Source organism: Hyperolius riggenbachi, chromosome 6 (genome assembly GCF_040937935.1).
Source record: "Hyperolius riggenbachi isolate aHypRig1 chromosome 6, aHypRig1.pri, whole genome shotgun sequence".
NCBI classification, from domain to species: Eukaryota; Metazoa; Chordata; class Amphibia; order Anura; family Hyperoliidae; genus Hyperolius; species Hyperolius riggenbachi.
In genome coordinates, this window is record NC_090651.1 from 86082099 (window position 1) to 86102156 (window position 20058).

Here is a 20058-nt window from a genome sequence, read left to right on the forward strand (position 1 = left end):
TGGTTTAAAAACTAAATAAAACAAAAATATATTAATATTTAAAATATTAACAAACAAAACCCCGTCAGCTAATTAATTAGCAGCTAGTGGCTTTCATTTGGTAATTTCTGGGTGAGCAGAGAATCACATGTAAGGAAACTTTTCAGCTACTACTTACATGGCAGGTTGTTATGTTATTGCTGAGATGCTGGGTTTTGCAGATCCAGGCTGGAAAGAGAACTAGTGGTGGCTGGAGTGGTGGGAGGCAGGCAGAGGTTGGTAATGCAGAATCCACTTCTGCTTCATCTCTTCCAGTTGAAAGGCCTCTCCAAGGGTTGTTGTGCTGCGACTATCTTGGAATCCTTGGGAAATTCTGTGATCTTCCTGTTAATGAAGCACTGCAGCAGATGTGGTCTCATGCGCTCCCTGTTGTAAACACACTCCGTGCTTCCATCTTCTGCCAACAGTTCATAGACGTTTGCGATGGCATGCAGGACACAAGCATTGGCATCAATGATAGTGTATGCCTGTTGGTCTACCTGTAGATACTCCATGTTCTTCATTGGTTCTTCCACATAGCTCTTGTAGCTGTCTTCAATCTGCTGGATAGCCATGTCTCCAAAAACCCAGGTAGAAACACTGTCGGCTACCAGCACCGTTGTTCCATCGCATGCTGTGACAAAGGCATGTTGATGTTGAAGGTCCATATGAATCTGAACTGTTGGCTTTCTTGTTGGTTTGACATCGTAGTCCACTGCTCTTATGCGAGGAAGACCAGTTGCATCCTGAAACTGTCGCTTCAGCAGTTTCACAGCAGCCTTCACCACCTGCCTACGGACCTTCCCAGTGCCTTCCAGGTCCTTCTTGTCATCCATGGTCAGCCCCAGGTCTGGCAGCCAGAGTTCTGGATCCCTCTGGTTCCTTCTCTTCACCCTCTGCTTCCTTCTCTTCACCCTCTGCTCTTCTGCCTCGGCCTGGCTGCTGTCAGTTGGCTCACCTCTGCTCCTCTTCTTCCCCTTCCTCGGTGTTCCCCTAACATGGCTTGGCTCCGGTCTCATCATCCTGTTGCCCTATTTAGCCTATGTCACTGTCCTCGGGTCTCCTTCTTACCAAAAGTCTTCTTTTTAATAATAAAATCTGTCTAATTCAGCTGGAGAGTCTAAAGCTGCTGCAATTCAAAATGGCTGCCAGCTCTAGACTGACTTCCAACTGCCATAACTGCCATAACTGCCATGCCGCATGCAGGGAGCTCATGCCGATGATGTCATTCTGTAGCAGAACTGAATCCTCTGAGGTTATTGCTCAGTTGGGAGATGGCTCTTCTGTCCAAATATTAATTTCTTACATTTCTCTACTGTTTACAAGCTAGTAACATCTTTTTAACCATTTTTGTTAATTACATTCTAATTTCTGATATTATTTTAATAAATGTAAGTGAAAAAAGCATAGCTGTTATCTTGGTTTATTTTTTTGTCATTTAGTAGGTAAATTCTTGTGAATTGATCACACTTCATATATAAATCGTATTCAGTTAGTACCTCATTGATAATAAATATACATTTTAGTGTAATTTTGTATCTTACAGCAGAACTCATCTATACCACTGAACATTAACCTTAAGCTCCCTCTCACCATTTATGGGCATAAATTGCAGCATTTACAGGTAGAATGGCTGTCATGTGACCACTGGGGAGCCGCTACTAGCCAAGGCCAGGTGCCAAGTCAGTCCAGGGCATTCATGCCAAACTATTAAATTCATGAATAACAAAATAAAACAAGGTTTGGTTCACACATATAAAGGTGTCCAGTCCTGTCAGTTTTGGGCAGTTTGCATCAGTTTTTTCTGTGTTTCTATGGCTGTGTTCACACATCAATCTGTACATTTCCGGTTAAGGGCCCGTTTCCACTTTGAAGTGATGTGTAGTCACGTCACTTCCGCATAGCTCCCAACTGTCCCTCTTTCCTCCTCATTTGTCCCTTTTTCAGGACTTTCTCCCTCTTTCTATGTAAATATATAGATTTCTCTACTAAAATGTGTTTGATTGACTTCCTTTAAATTGATATATAACTAATTTTAAAATGGTACTATGAAGGAAAATGAGCCAGGACAGAAAGGACCAGTGTGGTTTGAATTATAAAACAGCATATTTTTCTTATGAAATCTTTATGGTGTGTGTGAACCCTAAGTCTGCCCAAAAAAATGAGATTAACTCACCTGGGCGTCCCTCAGCCCCCTGCAGCCGATCGGTGCCCTCGCAGCTCCGCTCCGATGGTCCAGGACCCGCCGGCGAACCCTTCCGGTTTGGCCGTCACCGGCCGACAGGCGTGGGAACGCGAGTGATTCTTCGCGTTCCCAGCCTGTATATCGCCCCTTATGCTGCTATTAAGGCCTCCTCTTCACCCTCTCATCTCAAATAGTTGGAAGGTATGCTTCCGCATCTCCTGATGTGCAAGTGACTGGAGAAGAGGGGATGCGGATACAGCCGTGGGACAATCTGCAGCATGCTGTAGATTCTGGGATCGCTCCACATAACCAGCACGCAGTGGAAACTGTTACATTGGCATGCATTGGTTACAGTTCGGCCGCGGTGTGATGTGGCTATGTAGCTGCATCGCACCACGCACAGTGGAAACAGGACCTGTCAGTTTTGTATTAATATCAGTTTTCTATGAGTGTGTTTACACATAAAAGGTATACAGTTCCAATCCAGTCAGGTAAAACTGATAGAAAACTCATCCAAAGCTGACAGGACCAGACTGGACCGGACCGGAAGTGTGCAGATTTATGTGTGAACCAAGCCTTAACTTATTAGGCTTGAAAACAAATGTGTCTCCCCAGCCAGCAGCAAGGTATGTGGGTATACAGCCCACCAACTAGTCAGTTTAGACAGTGTTCAACCCATACATATGTCATGCAATGCACTTGACTAGACAAATAACATATTGAGCTTTTCTCCTGGCGGACTCAAAGCTCCGGAGCTGCTGCAACTGGAACACGCTCTATGGGCAATACCAGTGTGAAAGGAGAGCTGAAGTGAGAAGCCTATGGAGGCTGCCATATTTATTACCTTTTACACAACACCAGCTGCGTGGGTATCACCTGCGGCGTGCGAAGCGCGCCGCGGTGAAGAAAATGGGCGTGGTCATGACCGGATGAGGGCGGGGCTAACTGTAATTTAAAGTGAACCCAGGGTGAGAGTGATATGGTGGCTGCCATATTTATTTCCTTTTAAACAATTCTAGTTGCCTGGCAGCCCTGCTGATCTATTTGGCTGTAGTAGTGAACTGAATTACACCAGAAACAAGCATGCAGCTAATCTTGTCAGTTCTGACAATATTGTCAGAAACCCCTGACCTACTGCATGCTTGTTCAGGGTCTATGGTTGAAAGAATTAGAGGCAGAGGACCAACACGGCAGCCAGGCAGCTGGTATTACTTAAAAGGAGATAAATATGGCAGCCTCAATATTATTCTCACCTCGGGTTCCCTTCAAAAGTGCAACGCAAAGACAGTGGACCCAAGTTTTGGTGACCCTTTCCCCAGAAAATTCACATAATTGTGCAGGTTTTCTCAAGAAAATACACGTAATGTGAGCAGATTTGAACAAAAAACATGTTCAATAACCCCAATATGCACAATCGTTAGCAGATATGGCCCCAACATGCACAATCGTTAGCAGATATGCCCCCAACATGCACAATCGATAGCAGATATGCCCCCAACATGCACAATCGGTAGCAGATTTGCCCCCAACATGCGCAATCGGTAGCAGATATGCCCCCAACATGCACAATCGGTAGCAGATATGCCCCCAACATGCACAATCGGTAGCAGATATGCCCCCAACATGCACAATCGGTAGCAGATATGCCCCCAACATGCACAATCGGTAGCAGATATGCCCCCAACATGCACAATCGGTAGCAGATATGCCCCCAATATGCACAATCGGTAGCAGATATGCCCCCAATATGCACAATCGGTAGCAGATATGCCCCCAATATGCACAATCGGTAGCAGATATGCCCCCAATATGCACAATCGGTAGCAGATATGCCCCCAATATGCACAATCGGTAGCAGATATGGCCCCCAATATGCACAATCGGTAGCAGATATGACCCCAATATGCACAATCGGTAGCAGATATGGCCCCAATATGCACAATCGGTAGCAGATATGGCCCCAATATGCACAATCGGTAGCAGATATGACCCCAATATGCACAATCGGTAGCAGATATGACCCCAATATGCACAATCGGTAGCAGATATGACCCCAATATGCACAATCGGTAGCAGATATGACCCCAATATGCACAATCGGTAGCAGATATGACCCCCAATATGCACAATCGGTAGCAGATATGACCCCAATATGAACAATCGGTAGCAGATATGACCCCAATATGCACAATCGGTAGCAGATATGACCCCAATATGCACAATCGGTAGCAGATATGACCCCAATATGCACAATCGGTAGTAGATATGACCCCAATATGCACAATCGGTAGCAGAAATGACCCCAATATGCACAATCGGTAGCAGAAATGACCCCAATATGCACAATCGGTAGCAGAAATGACCCCAATATGCACAATCCGTAGCAGATATGACCCCAATATGCACAATCGGTAGCAGATATGACCCCAATATGCACAATCGGTAGCAGAAATGACCCCAATATGCACAATCCGTAGCAGATATGACCCCAATATGCACAATCCGTAGCAGATATGACCCCAATATGCACAATCCGTAGCAGATATGACCCCAATATGAACAATAGGTAGCAGATATGACCCCAATATGCACAATCGGTAGCAGATATGACCCCAATATGCACAATCGGTAGCAGATATGACCCAAATATGCACAATCGGTAGTAGATATGACCCCAATATGCACAATCGGTAGCAGATATGACCCCCAATATGCACAATCGGTAGCAGATATGACCCCAATATGAACAATCGGTAGCAGATATGACCCCAATATGCACAATCGGTAGCAGAAATGACCCCAATATGCACAATCGGTAGCAGAAATGACCCCAATATGCACAATCGGTAGCAGAAATGACCCCAATATGCACAATCGGTAGCAGATATGACCCCAATATGCACAATCGGTAGCAGATATGACCCCAATATGCACAATCGGTAGCAGAAATGACCCCAATATGCACAATCGGTAGCAGAAATGACCCCAATATGCACAATCCGTAGCAGATATGACCCCAATATGCACAATCCGTAGCAGATATGACCCCAATATGCACAATCGGTAGCAGATATGACCCCAATATGCACAATCGGTAGCAGAAATGACCCCAATATGCACAATCGGTAGCAGAAATGACCCCAATATGCACAATCCGTAGCAGATATGACCCCAATATGCACAATCCGTAGCAGATATGACCCCAATATGCACAATCCGTAGCAGATATGACCCCAATATGCACAATCGGTAGCAGAAATGACCCCACTAAGCACCACCTGAAAAAGAAAAGAAAAACCCATTTACTCACCTACAGCCAGAAGACCTTCTTTCCCGAGTCCCGACCTCCTGTCCCGACCTCATTGTGGCGCGCAGCGCCCGCGTGCCCACGATCTTCTTCCTTCCCGACGTCACGAGACTTCCTGCCTGCATGCTGAGAGCAGGGCTACGGGAAAATGGCCGCCCGAAGCCATGCACTGCAGACTCGAAGTCTGCAGAACAGGGCTTCGGGCGGCCTTCTTACCGTAGCCCTGCCTGCTGCTCCAGGCTGCCGCTGTGTGAACTGACTTGGCGTCTTTTAGACGCCTGAAGTCAGTTCACTCCAGGGGGTGCTTGGACAATTCTAGGGGGTGCTCGAGCACCCCCAAGCACCCCCCTGGCGCCGCCCCTGTGCTCCTCCCCTTCCATAGAGGCAACACAAGTCCCAGCATACCCCTCCTCTATATATTATTGGGTTATTCCGCAGAGCTGGCTGCTGGGCCACCTTTTGGTTTCCCCCAATAGAATAGTGGACCCCCGGAGCTGCAGCAAAATATTCACAGTGGAGTGCAGCACTCATCTGTCCAGCTGGGGCGCCCATCTGTGTGCCAACGTCTCCATGCTTGCAGGCACCTCATCTCCGTGACCCAGCAGCACATGGGTGTGTACATGTCGCCAGGTCACGGAAATGAGGCACATGCAAGAATGAAGCAGACGGAGGGAGCCTGCCGGCCAGACAGGTGAGTGCGCTCCACTGCAAATGCTATACAGGGACACCATGGGACCACTATTCACATTTAACCACTTCAGTCTATCTGGACGGATATATCCGTCCAGATAGACTGTGCTGCTGCTGCTGCCGCTGCCTGAGGCATGCGATCGGGAGTGCTCCCAAGCGCGCTACCACTGCCTGCCGTTACACCCCCTCCCCCCCGAACAGTGAATGGGAATATAATTCCCATTAACCAATCTAAGTCCGCCGCAGAAAAAGGATGGTCTCTTATCAGAGACCGCGGTATTCCTGCAAAAAAAAGTTTTTCGTCCTCTTTGTAGTTCCTGGAAGCATGATCATATGCTTCCAGGACTTTTTTTTAACTGTGGCCATCTTGTGGCCAAATAGTAAACTACACCAACATACATTTTTTATTAAAGTATTATATTATTTTACATTTAAAATTATCTGTTTCCCTCCCACACCAAAAATTACCCAAATACATTTTTTAATAAAAAAATAAATAAAAAAAATTACAATTAATAAAAAAAAACAACATAAATAGTTACCTAAGGGTCTGAACTTTTAAATATACCTGTCAAGAGAGTATATTATTACATTTTTTAAAATGCACCTAAAATGGACGCAAATTGAAAAAATGCACCTTTATTTCTAAATAAAATACGGTGTAATAACCGGGACAAATGGGCAAATATAATTCATGAGTTTTAATTACGGTAGCATGTATTAATTTTAAACTGTAATGGGCAAAAACTGAGAAATAATGTTTGTTTTTTTCCATTTTTTTCTTAATCTTCCTGTTAAAATGGATTTAGAAAAAAATAATTCTTAGCAAAATGTACTACCCAAAGAAAACCTAATTAGTGGTGGAAAAAACAAGACATAGATCAATTAATTGTGATAAGTGGCAATAAAGTTATTAGCAAATGAATGGGAGGTGAACGTTGCTCGGATGCATACGATTTTCGACACTGTAGGCTGAAGTGGAGGAGGCCTGGGGGGCCCAGCCGCTGGAGCATGAGGAAATGCTAACTGCGGCATTGCATAGTGAAATCTACCCTGCTTGCCGCATATCTCGCCATTATTAAAAAAGCAGCGATTTGTGGCAAAAAGGTACATTTTGGCGACACGGGCGCTACGGTGTGCCCAAATGTCCTTCTTTTACCGCAAGTTGCGACTTGTAACTATAGTCACGTATGGCGGTGCCGTTTTTTCTGTAAAGGCTCCTGCGTCCTTTTTTTACAGTTTTGCAGCAGGACAGCCAGGCAAGCAGTATTGTTTAAAAGGAAATAAATATGGCAGCCTCCATATCCGTCTCAGTTGAGGTGTCCTTTACAGCAAACCTGAAGTGAGAGGCAGAACCACACCTATAATCCCTTCCAGAATGCTGCCACCCATTTATATGCCAAATGTAATCCCACCCAAATGTCTTTCACCAAATAAACCCCAAAAGTGTAAAATGAAACCTAACCTACCTTAGGAATGTGCCTCAGACATGTGCCTGGCGATATTCTAGGTATGTCTAGCGATTTTTGGAGCGTTTTGGTGTAGCAACTTTTATTTTGTTGTACAGTACTGTAAGTGAACAGCTTTAAAGGGACTCCGAGCAGTGCAAAAACTATGTAAAGATGCATACCATTTTGAAGCTCTCTTTCTCCTCTTTCCAACGATATATATAACCCCGCCCTACTCCTTTTAGTTTTTGCTATTTTCGCGTTCGAAATCGCGGCCTCCGAGATTTCGATCCCGAAAATATTGAAAACTAAAAGGCATAGGGCGACGGTTTATGTGTCGTTGGAAAAAGGAGAAAGAGAGCTTCAAAATGGTATGCATCTTTCCATAGTTGCTTGTGCCTTTGGGGAAAAGTCGTCCTGTGTAATACAAGCAACTATGGAAAGATGCATACCATTTTGAAGCTCTCTTTCTCCTTTTTCCAACGACACATAAACCGCCGCCCTACGCCTTTTAACTTTCATTATTTTCGTGATCGAAATCGCGTTTGCCACGATTTTGATCAGGAAATAGCGAAAACTAAAAGGCGTAGGGCGGCGGTTTATATATTGTTGGAAAGAGAGCTTCAAAATGGTATGCATCTTTCCATAGTTACGGCACTGCTCGGAGTCCCTTTAAAAAAAGCTTGGAAAATCGTTCTTTTCAGCGTTTTTTAGAGCGATTTTCCACTTTTCCTGTACTTAACATTGAGGCTGAATCGCCTCAGAAATGCTGCAGCACCTGCGTTCTCGTTTAGGAAAACGCATTAGGAAAATCATATTGCTCTGGGGTCATCCATCTCATAATACATTAGGCAAGCGCTTTTCAAAGCCCTAGCGTTTTAAATAGCGTTCAGAAACGCTGTTGTTGTGCAACAGCCCTGAGTTACATTGAAGGCTCTTATTTGCCTAATAATCCTCTCCAGCTGACAGAAAATTCTGATTACATTTTTATTTTTGTTGTAGTTTTGGATCCGCCAGCAAACCTGACAGCCACTGAAGTATCGAGGACAAGTGCTCTGGTGTCATGGCAACCGCCATTTTCTCCTATTGAGAACTACATTCTGACCTACAAATCCACCAACGGCAGCAGAAAGGTGAGTGCAGTATGTGTCTGACCTCCCCATAAATCAAACTTTCTAAAACACTTTGAGCAATGCACTTTAACCAGGCTTACTATATAGTGCTAATTTACCATCTGACACCACAGAAATCCTAGCAAAATATTTAAAGGGAGCCTGAGGTGAGAGTGATACGAAGGCTGCCATATTTATTTCCTTAAAAGTGATGCAAGTTGCTTGGCAATCCTCCTGATCCGATGCCTCTAATACTATTTAGCCCTGAACAAGCATGCAGATCAGGTGCTCTGACTCAAGTCTGACTAGATTAGCCGCAAGCTTGGTCCAGGGTTGTGACTTAGACAATACTGAAGCCAGATGAAAAACAGGACTGCCAGGCAACTTGTATTGTTGAAAATGAAATAAATATTGAAGCCTCCGTATCACTCTCACCTTGCATTCACTTTAAGACCTGTATCTTGCTGAACTAAAGTTTTGTACACTGCTTGTCAGGGGCGTAACTATAAATCATGGGGGCCCCCAGCAAAACTTTGTTGGGTCCCCCCAATGTTGACACCCTTTCCCTTGCCAACCCCTCCTGACCCTCAGAGCCTGGGGCCCGACTTAAAAGGGTCATAAAACAAGTGTGGGCATCTTAATCTTCACACTTATAACAAGTGTAGCCACAGAACAGCTGATCTGAAGGATGGGCCCCTTTATCAGAGGGAGTGAAGTAGTAGTCGGAGCCCCCTTACAGCTCTGGGCCCCCCGCAGGGGCTGCTCCCTTGTAGTTATGTCCCTGCTGCTTGTAGATTTACAGGTACTTCCCGACTTTTGAACGCCCGACTTACGAACGACCCGCCGATACGAACGTCATGGATTCTGTGTTTTCAAGGGAACGAGTCAAAAAAAATAATTTAGAATTAGACTTTTTTTTTGATAAAATAGATTTTAAAAATTCAAATTAAACATGGCTTTTAAACTTTTATAAGCAGATAGAGAGGGCAGAGGTGACACAGAGGGGGACACTGGAGGCATGGGGGCACAGAGGAGGTACAGGGGACAGAGATGGCACAGTGTTCTGACTTAGGAACAGATTCAGGTTACAAATGAACCTACAGTCCCTATCTTGTTCGCTAACCGGGGACTACCTGTATTTTGTAATTGGTAGTTGCCATAGTCCATATTGCTCTATTTTCTTCTAAACTGACTCAATCCTCATATTTAGAGTCTTCCTTCAAGCCCCTTGTGCACAAATGTGAGTATTTTAACTGAAAAACACAACATATTATTCCTATCTGGAATGGATATCAGCGGCCTTACAAAAAAATTAATGGAAATATTAACTGGTCATATTTGACGTGTCAACATCATCATCATTAACCACGTCACCTCCAAGGGTTTTTCCCTTAAAAACCAGAGCAATTTTCACCTTTCATCGATGCGTCCATTCATCTGCCATCAACTTTATCAGTGCTCATCACAATGAAATGATCTATTCATTGTTTTTTTTGCCACCAATTAGGCTTTCTTTGGTTGTTACTTTTTGCTAAGAACTATTTTATTCTAAATGCGTTTGAGGCCTCTTGCACACTACATGCGATTCCGATTTTTTTTTATCTGATCCGATTTTTGATTCCGATTAAAAAACGTACTGCACGCTTCTATGTTTTTTTTTATCAGAATCAAAAATCGGACGTATAAAAAAATCGGAATCGCATGTAGTGTGCAGGAGGCCTGCAAATTCGATTTGCAATTCCGATTTGTGAATCTGATTCTGATTTGCTATTCCGATTTTCCCTGGATGCTATCAAAAGACAAACGCAGACAAAATGTAGCATGCAGTACCGATTAAAAATTGGAAATCGGAATCACATGTGAAAAAGTGATTAAAAATCGCAAATCAGAATCCCATGTAGTGTGCAAGAGGCCTAAATGTGAATAAAAAGAAAAAAATGCAAAAACTTCATTTTTCTCAGTTTTTAGCCATTATAATTTTAAAATAGTACATGCTACCGTAATTAAAACCCTCACATTTTATTTGCCCCATCTATTGCAACGTTTACAGTTTTTCTCTAGTACAATGTATGGCGCCAATATTTTATTTGGAAATAAAGGGTTCATTTTTTCAGTTTTGCATCCATGACTAATTACAAGCCCATAATTTAAAAAGTAACAGTAATATACCCTCTTGACATACATATTAAAAAAGCTCAGTCTCAAAGGTAACTATGTTTTTGTTTTGTTTTTTGATTGTATATATTATTATTTTTACAAAAAAATGGGGGGTAACTATTGGGGAGTGTGGGAATTAAGGGGTTAATGTTAAATGTAAAAAAAAAAATGTTTTTAGATGTAATTTTTGTATTTGGCCATAAGATGTCCTCGCACACAACTATCCTGTGCGTAATATTACTACGCAAACAGGAAGTAATGCGTGGACGTGTAAGTATCGGTTCTTGTGAATGACGGCGCCATCTCATTGATTCACACTGGGACTTAGATAAGTGAATGGGAATTGTGTTCCCATTTATTGATCTCTTGTCTAACGATCGGCGGCGATAATGAGCACGGGGGGAAGGGACGTAGTAGCTACATCCCTGCAAGGAAAAGAGGGATTTTGCAGGGATGTAGTTACTCGTCCTGGGGGAGGGGAAGTGGTTAATCTATACAGTACCAATTCTCTTTTGTGGCTCTAAACATACTACAGATTACATAGACATAGCTGAGAACACAGATAATTCACAGTTAGAAAGCCCAATGGTTTACTAAGAGTCTTCAAGACTGGAGAACACTGAAGGACCAAAGTGATTCAACAAAAGAATTTGCTTCTTGGTTGCTCTGGATTAATGAGACAATGTTCTCACTACATGTGAGCAAGTGGCTGCAACAGCGTGACTGCAATTCATGCCTTTTTTTGTGCCATTTACAGTACATGAGTCGAGAAATAGGTTAAATGGTGACTGTGAAGGTAGGTTGGGATTAGGTTTCATTTTACACTAGAAGGGTTCTGGTGCAGTTAAAGTGACCCTGAACGCAACTAAAAAAGACCATACTGAACTTACCTGGGGGGAACTTACCATCCCCTCTGTAGTCCGTGAGGTCCCTCAACGTCCTCTGGGCTCCCTCCGTTCTCCCGCCGGTAGTTCTATTAGCTGCAAGATTTGGCTGAGAGTCGTGTGCAACTGCGCATGCGCGGCCAGTCCACGCACCCTAGGGTTCTGTGTATACACGGTACATTCTTTTAAGAACTGGGAATGCGCAGAACACTCAGGAGGTGCGCGAGCAAGTAGGATAAGAGTGCAGCGGTCCATGCATGTGCCTCGCGCATCTAACAAAGCCACCAGCAGGAGAAAGGAGAGAGCTCTGAGGATGCTGAGGGACCTCATGGACTACACGGGATTGGAGGCAGCCCCAGGTAAACTCAGTATGGCATTTTTTAGTTGTGTTCAGAATCACTTTAACTGTGATAATAAAACCACTGAATGTGTTAAAAACATTTGATTTAGTTCCCCTGTTCTTATTTGAATGGCTAGGTTGAGAAAGCATTCTCCTCAGGAGTTAAACCAGTTTGTGAGTGATCTTTGTTACTTTTCTCAAGCTAGATTAAGCCAAACACATCACTTGTTACCCATGGCTTGGCTTACGGTAATGTACTGTAAGTATGTGTAATATAATTGGGGAGAGACTTCTTTCACAGGCGACATTGCACATTGTGTGCAAGTTTTCCTCTGCGCATCGCCCACCATACATTGCTGGCACTTGTTAGGAGTCTACGGGAATCATATGTTTGTTGCAATTTTATGAGGTGCGGAATCAGTTATTTTAACGGACAACTGAAGTGTGAAGAATATGGAGGTTCCCATATTTATTTCCTTTTAAACAATACAAGTTTCCTGGCCGCCCTGATGATCTATTTGACTGCAGTATTGTTTAAATAACACCAAAAACATGCATGCAGCTAATCTTGTGAGATCTGATTATAATGTCAAAAACACCTGATCTGCTGCATGCATGTTCAGGGTTTATGGCTAAAAGTATTAGAGGCAGAGGATCAGCAGGACAGCCAGGCAACTGGTATTGCTTAACCACTTGAGGACCCACCCTTTACCCCCCCTTAAGGACCAGCGCTGGTTTGATTGATCTGTGCTGGGTGGGCACTGCAGCCCCCAGCACAGATCAGCGTGCAGGCAGGGAGATCAGATTGCCCCCCCTTTTTCCCCCCTATGGGGATGATGTGCTGGGGGGGTCTGATCTCTCCTGCCTGCTGTGGGTGGCGGGGGGGGGGCACCTCAAAGCCCCCCTCCGCGGCGAAATTCCCCCCTCCCTCTCCTACCTGCTGCCTCCCCCGGTGATCGGGGCTGCACAGGACGGCTATCCGTCCTGTGCAGCCAGTGACAGGACGTCCCCTGTCACATGGCGGCGATCCCCGGCCGCTGATTGGCCGGGGATCGCCGATCTGCCTTACGGCGCTGCTGCGCAGCAGCGCCGTACAAATGTAAACAAAGCGGATTATTTCCGCTTGTGTTTACATCTAGCCTGCGAGCCGCCATCGGCGGCCCGCAGGCTATTCACGGAGCCCCCCGCCGTGATTTGACAGGAAGCAGCCGCTCGTACGAGCGGCTGCTTCCTGATTAATTAGGCTGCAGCTGGCGACGCAGTACTGCGTCGCTGGTCCTGCAGCTGCCACTTTGCCGACGCACGTTATGAGTGTGCGGTCGGCAAGTGGTTAAAGTGAACCAGAGATGGTTCACTAGGCTTAATTTATACTTGCCGGGGGTTCCTTCAGCCCCATGAGCAGCACTGAGTCCGGGATTGCACGTGATTTTCAGCAAATGTGGCCCCACTAACTACTGCCACCAATGCAAGCTGGCATTGGCCATGAACGCTGAGACCACAAGCATGAACCTTCACCCTCTGAACAATACCAACCCGCGTGGTTCTTACTATTAGTGTTGGGCGAACATCTAGATGTTCGGGTTTGGGCCGAACAGGCCAAACATGGCCGCGATGTTCGGGTGTTCATGCCGAACTCCGAACATAATGGAAGTCAATGGGGACCCGAACTTTCGTGCTTTGTAAAGCCTCCTTACATGCTACATACCCCAAATTTACAGGGTATGTGCACCTTGAGAGTGGGTACAAGAGGAAAAAAAAAATTTAGCAAAAAGAGCTTATAGTTTTTGAGAAAATCGATTTTAAAGTTTCAAAGGGAAAACTGTCTTTTAAATGCGGGAAATGTCTGTTTTCTTTGCACAGGTAACATGCTTTTTGTCGGCATGCAGTCATAAATGTAATACAGATGAGAGGTTCCAGGAAAAGGGACCGGTAACGCTAACCCAGCAGCAGCACACGTGATAAAACAGGAGGAGGGCGGCGCATAAGGAGAAGGCCACGCTTTGAGACACAACAACCCAGGCCTTGCATGAGGACAAGAAGCGTGCGGATAGCAATTTGCTTTTTGGCGGCATGCAGTCATAAATGTAATACAGATGAGAGGTTCCAGGAAAAGGGACCGGTAACGCTAACCCAGCAGCAGCACATGTGATGGAACAGGAGGAGGGCGGCGCAGGAGGAGAAGGCCACGCTTTGAGACACAACAACCCAGGCCTTGCATGAGGACAAGAAGCGTGCGGATAGCAATTTGCTTTTTGTCGGCATGCAGTCATAAATGTAATACAGATGAGAGGTTCCAGGAAAAGGGACCGGTAACGCTAACCCAGCAGCAGCACACGTGATGGAACAGGAGGAGGGTGGCGCAGAAGGAGAAGGCCATGCTTTGAGACACAACAACCCAGGCCTTGCATGAGGACAAGAAGCGTGCGGATAGCAATTTGCTTTTTGTTGGCATGCAGTGATAAATGTAATACAGATGAGAGGTTCCAGGAAAAGGGACCGGTAATGCTAACCCAGCAGCAGCACACGTGATGGAACAGGAGGAGGGCGGCGCAGGAGGAGAAGGCCACGCTTTGAGACACAACAACCCAGGCCTTGCATGCGGACAAGAAGCGTGCGGATAGCATTTTGCTTTTTGTCGGCATGCAGTGATAAATGTAATACAGATGAGAGGTTCCAGGAAAAGGGACCGGTAACGCTAACCCAGCAGCAGCACACGTGATGGAACAGGAGGAGGGCGGCGCAGGAGGAGAAGGCCACGCTTTGAGACACAACAACCCAGGCCTTGCATGAGGACAAGAAGCGTGCGGATAGCAATTTGCTTTACAGTGGTGGGTGAGCAGTGTACTACTGTTCCCAGCAGCGACACAGAGCACAATGCTATACAGTGGTGGGTGAGCGGTGTACTACTATTCCCAGCAGCGACACAGAGCACAATGCTATACAGAAGTGGGTGAGCGGTGTACTACTGTTCCCAGCAGCGACACAGAGCACAATGCTATACAGTGGTGGGTGAGCGGTGTACTACTGTTCCCAGCAGCGACACAGAGCACAATGCTATACAGTGGTGGGTGAGCGGTGTACTACTGTTCCCAGCAGCGACACAGAGTGGCAGTAAACACAATGCTATACAGTGGTGGGTGAGCGGACAAGAAGCGTGCGGATAGCAATTTGCTTTTTGTCGGCATGCAGTCATAAATGTAATACAGATGAGAGGTTCCAGGAAAAGGGACCGGTAACGCTAACCCAGCAGCAGCACACGTGATGGAACAGGAGGAGGGCGGCGCAGGAGGAGAAGGCCACGCTTTGAGACACAACAACCCAGGCCTTGCATGCGGACAAGAAGCGTGCGGATAGCAATTTGCTTTTTGTCGGCATGCAGTCATAAATGTAATACAGATGAGAGGTTCCAGGAAAAGGGACCGGTAACGCTAACCCAGCAGCAGCACACGTGATGGAACAGGAGGAGGGCGGCGCAGGAGGAGAAGGCCACGCTTTGAGACACAACAACCCAGGCCTTGCATGAGGACAAGAAGCGTGCGGATAGCAATTTGCTTTACAGTGGTGGGTGAGCGGTGTACTACTGTTCCCAGCAGCGACACAGAGCACAATGCTATACAGTGGTGGGTGAGCGGTGTACTACTATTCCCAGCAGCGACACAGAGCACAATGCTATACAGTGGTGGGTGAGCGGTGTACTACTGTTCCCAGCAGCGACACAGAGCACAATGCTATACAGTGGTGGGTGAGCGGTGTACTACTGTTCCCAGCAGCGACACAGAGCACAATGCTATACAGTGGTGGGTGAGCGGTGTACTACTGTTCCCAGCAGCGACACAGAGCACAATGCTATAAAGTGGTGGGTGAGCGGTGTACTACTATTCCCAGCAGCGACACAGAGCACAATGCTATACAGTGGTGGGTGAGCGGTGTACTACTGTTCCCAACAGAGACACAGAGTGGCAGTAAACACAATGCTATACAGTGGTGGGTGAGCGGTGTACTACTGTTCCCAGCAGCGACACAGAGCACAATGCTATACAGTGGTGGGTGAGCGGTGTACTACTGTTCCCAGCAGCGACACAGAGTGGCAGTAAACACAATGCTATACAGTGGTGGGTGAGCGGTGTACTACTATTCCCAGCAGCGATACAGAGCACAATGCTATACAGTGGCGGGTGAGCGGTGTACTACTGTTCCCAGCAGAGACACAGAGTGGCAGTAAACACCATGCTATATAGTGTGGGTGAGCGGTGTACTACTGTTCCCAGCAGCGACACAATGACTGGGGGGACCCTGGCTAGCCTGGCTGGAGAGAGAACTACCCTGCATGCCTACCCAAAGCTAAACCCACAGACAAATGGCGGAGAAATGACGTGGATCGGGTATTTAATTACCCGAACCACGTGACCCGTTCGGCCAATCAGAGCGCGTTCGGGTCCGAACCACGTGACCCTTTCGGCCAATCACAGCGCTAGCCGAACATTCAGGGAACGTTCCACCATGCGCTCTTAGTTCGGCCGAACACCATCAGGTGTTCGGCCGAACTCGAACATCATCCGAACAGGGTGATGTTCTGCAGAACCCGAACAGTGGCGAACACTGTTCGCCCAACACTACTTACTATAAGGATGGATTTCCATTAGAATACACAGCACAGATTTGCATGTGATTTTCCACACACAAACAACACGTGTCTCTGCATTTCTTCTTATACATGTGAGGTTCTGTGTGCATAAGAATGCCCATTTCTGCAATTTTTGTGAGTTGCTGCAGGTTTATTCTCTGCTTGAAGAACACGCAACATTCTTAGCTTCTTTTGCAGAGTAGATCTTCACTCCAGGATTATTTCGGGTTTCTTTCTTTTGCCTTTGATGGCTTTACCCATCTGGGAACAGTTATTGATGGTTCCACTTACTATTGCATGTTCTGCGCTTGATAAAGGACTAAAGCAACACGTAGTTTAAAAGATGACTAAAACCCTCTAGTGCAGTAATAATGTGGCACTATACACTCCTATGTAAAATCAGTACGTTTATTAGGTAAGTATAAAAGGAATGGGTATCTGGACTTTGCAGCAGTGCTATGACGGGTGTCCCTGCTAATTCCCCCACCTGTATGCAATCTTAACACAGTGTGGGGTGTAACTAGCCCTGTCTACCTCGCATCATAATATGCTCAAAGTTTGTCCAGAATCACATTCACAAACACCTAGGGTGGGGTTATAAATAACACAGTGACTGTTGGCTCTCTTGATTTGTCAGCTCTAGTAAGTGGTATGTGTGGACCGATGGTGGCACAGATGTGTGCCTTCCGCCATGTATGCGGATAGACAATAGCCAATATAAGGTCAATCAGTGAACAAGGACAACTCCCATCTAGGCGTAAAGAGTAATAAGCATGAGGTGAACATAAATGTGGAGTTGTCTTCCTGGTGTGATCAGCACCCATGTACTTCAGAAGAGAGTGGAGTGCTGTGACCTGGCCGTCCTTCCGTACCCCTCAGACGGTATCGTGCAAGCTTCAAAGAAGGGTCAGCACCTCCAAGTATGATAGCTCTTAAAACATAGGTCTTTTATTCACAAGCCCATTAAAAATAGTAAAAAAAAAGTGCAGGAAAACTGCAGGGCTAATGTCCAGCGACAGTCCGCTGTTTCAGGCCAAGTAGCCTTTTCTCACTGAGAGGGGGTCTGACCAGCCTGAGGAAAGGCTGCTTGGCCTGAAACAGCGGGCTGTCGCTGGACATCATCCCTGCACTTTTTATGCACTTTTTAACTATTTTTAATGGATTTTTGAGTAAAAGAGCTGTGTTTTAAGAGCTATAATACTTGGGGGTGCTGACCCTTCTTTGAAGCTTGCATAAATGGTGAGTGGACATATATACAGTGCTACAACAGTACTTAACATGTTTTACTTATATGGACTTCATCAGGAGCAAATAACAACGTGTGACTCAAAAGACAAAAAAAAGCAGGTACCTATAGGTGCCTTATGTTGGAGAGGTGGACCCACTTCTCAGATCACTAACATCAGGAGCTAACAATCTAATCCCATATCACTAACACCAGGCACTTACACCCTAATCCATGTTGCATTCCTCATGACAGTGATTATAGTGTAAGGCGCGTACGCACGCAGAGACGTCTGAGCCATCAGGCAGGTATAAATTCTTTTCTAGAGCGGCAGGAGGAGGGAAGGGCGATGCTGCACTGAGTAGTGAGAGAAGAAATGCCTCTCAGCTCACTAGGTATCAGTTTACACAGCAGCAGCTAACAGCAGCGCCTGACTCGACTCTGAACTGAATGAATCAGTCAGTGAATCAGTTATTTCAGCTCAATGATTCAAAGAACCACAGTAATGAATGAGTCGGTGAGAGAAGGCACTCATCCTAGGCAGGGATCCTCAGGGCCGGCCCTAGACTTTTTGCCGCCTGAGGCAAATTTGGAAAAAATTGGCGCAAACCCGCCCCCCCCCCCCCCCCGAGATGGAGGGGTAGCGGGCAGGACGGGGGTATTAGGCCTAGCGGTGGGGAGGGGGGTCGGACCCCCCCCTCGCTCGCCTGGGTCCCCCGATCTGCGCTCCCCTCCAGCTTTAAATCATTGGGAAGCAGCCGACAGTAAGAGGCACGGGCGGAGAAGACTCACCTCTTCCGCGTTCCAGCGTGCGCTCCACTGACGTCACTTCCTGCAACACCACCCACTGTAATGTGTGTGTATAGTGTGTGTGTGTATAGTGTGTGTGTGTATAGTGGTATGTGTGTGTATAGTGCGTGTGGTGTGTGTATAGTGTGTGTGTGCAGGGCCGGCCCGCTCATGAGGCGGGGTGAAACATTTGCCTCAGGCGGCAAACTTCTAAGGGCGAGCGATCCACTGACGTCACTTCCTGCATCGCCGCCCACTGTATTGTAAGTGGACGGCGATGCAGGAAGTGACGTCAGTGGAGCGCACGATGGAACGCGGATAAGGTGAGTCCTCCCCGCCCGTGCCTCTTACGATCTGGCAGCGGCTTCCTAATTACAGGCTGGAGGGGAGCGCAGATCGGGGGACCCAGGCGAGGGAGGGGGGGTCCGACCCCCCTCCCCACCGCTAGGCCCAATACCCCCGACCTGCCCGCTACCCCTCCGGCTCGGCAGCCGGCCCCCCCGCCGCCGGGGGGGGGGCGCGGCGGCAGCAGCAGCTCTCTCCTAAATTTGCCTCAGGCGGCAAAAAGTCTAGGGCCGGCCCTGTGTGTGTGTATAGTGGTGTGTGTGTGTGTATAGTGCGTGTGGTGTGTGTGTACTTTGTGTGGTGTGTGTGAGTGCATGCCGCAATAAGTATATTTTATGGTGAAACGCTCTGCTGCACTACAACTATTTTCTGGTGAGCCCATGCCGCAATAACTGTATTTTCTGGTGAAACGCTGCTGCATTATGATTTTCGGGTGTCTTTGGGGTGGGGTGTTCACCACAGAGGTGGGGGGCATGGGTCCGGAGGGCAATCAAGGGGGGGGGGCTCGGGCGCCACAGGATTTCTCGCCTGGAGTGACAAAATGGCTAGAGACGCCCCTGTACGCACGCCACACTTTTGCAAATGGCGGGTCCGTCAGACATCTGCCGACAGTTGCACATGAGTACAAGCTGTCGGCAGACTGACTGATCCGCCGATTCTTTTTGACTGATTCTAAGGATAGTTAGTGACATAAGGAAGGGATTAGAATTCAGAATATTTTACTTTTGGGCGTGGTCTGTGTTCAGGGGTGGAGTTTAGGGCACCAGAACGCCTGTGCATATGGGCCTCGGAGTTGTAAATACAGCCGTGGGTGAGGGGTATTACCATACCTCTATACTCTTTCCCCTGGGAGGGGGGGGGGGATATCTGGGAGACAGATTATTATTAAAAGTTACTCTTATTCTTTCACCAAAAACAGTGGTGACCAATCCTC

At 46.6% G+C, this 20058-nt stretch overlaps 1 protein-coding gene across 1 annotated transcript in view; it reads left to right on the forward strand.

Annotated features, from left to right (window-relative positions):
* The window catches only part of LOC137520979 (tenascin-R-like), a 1317931-nt gene that overhangs the window by 1255172 nt on the left and 42701 nt on the right, over nt 1-20058 (forward strand). The window contains exon 17 of the mRNA XM_068239626.1: nt 8651-8781. Coding sequence (XP_068095727.1) covers nt 8651-8781 — 131 coding nt within the window. The remainder of the gene's footprint in view (nt 1-8650; nt 8782-20058) is intronic.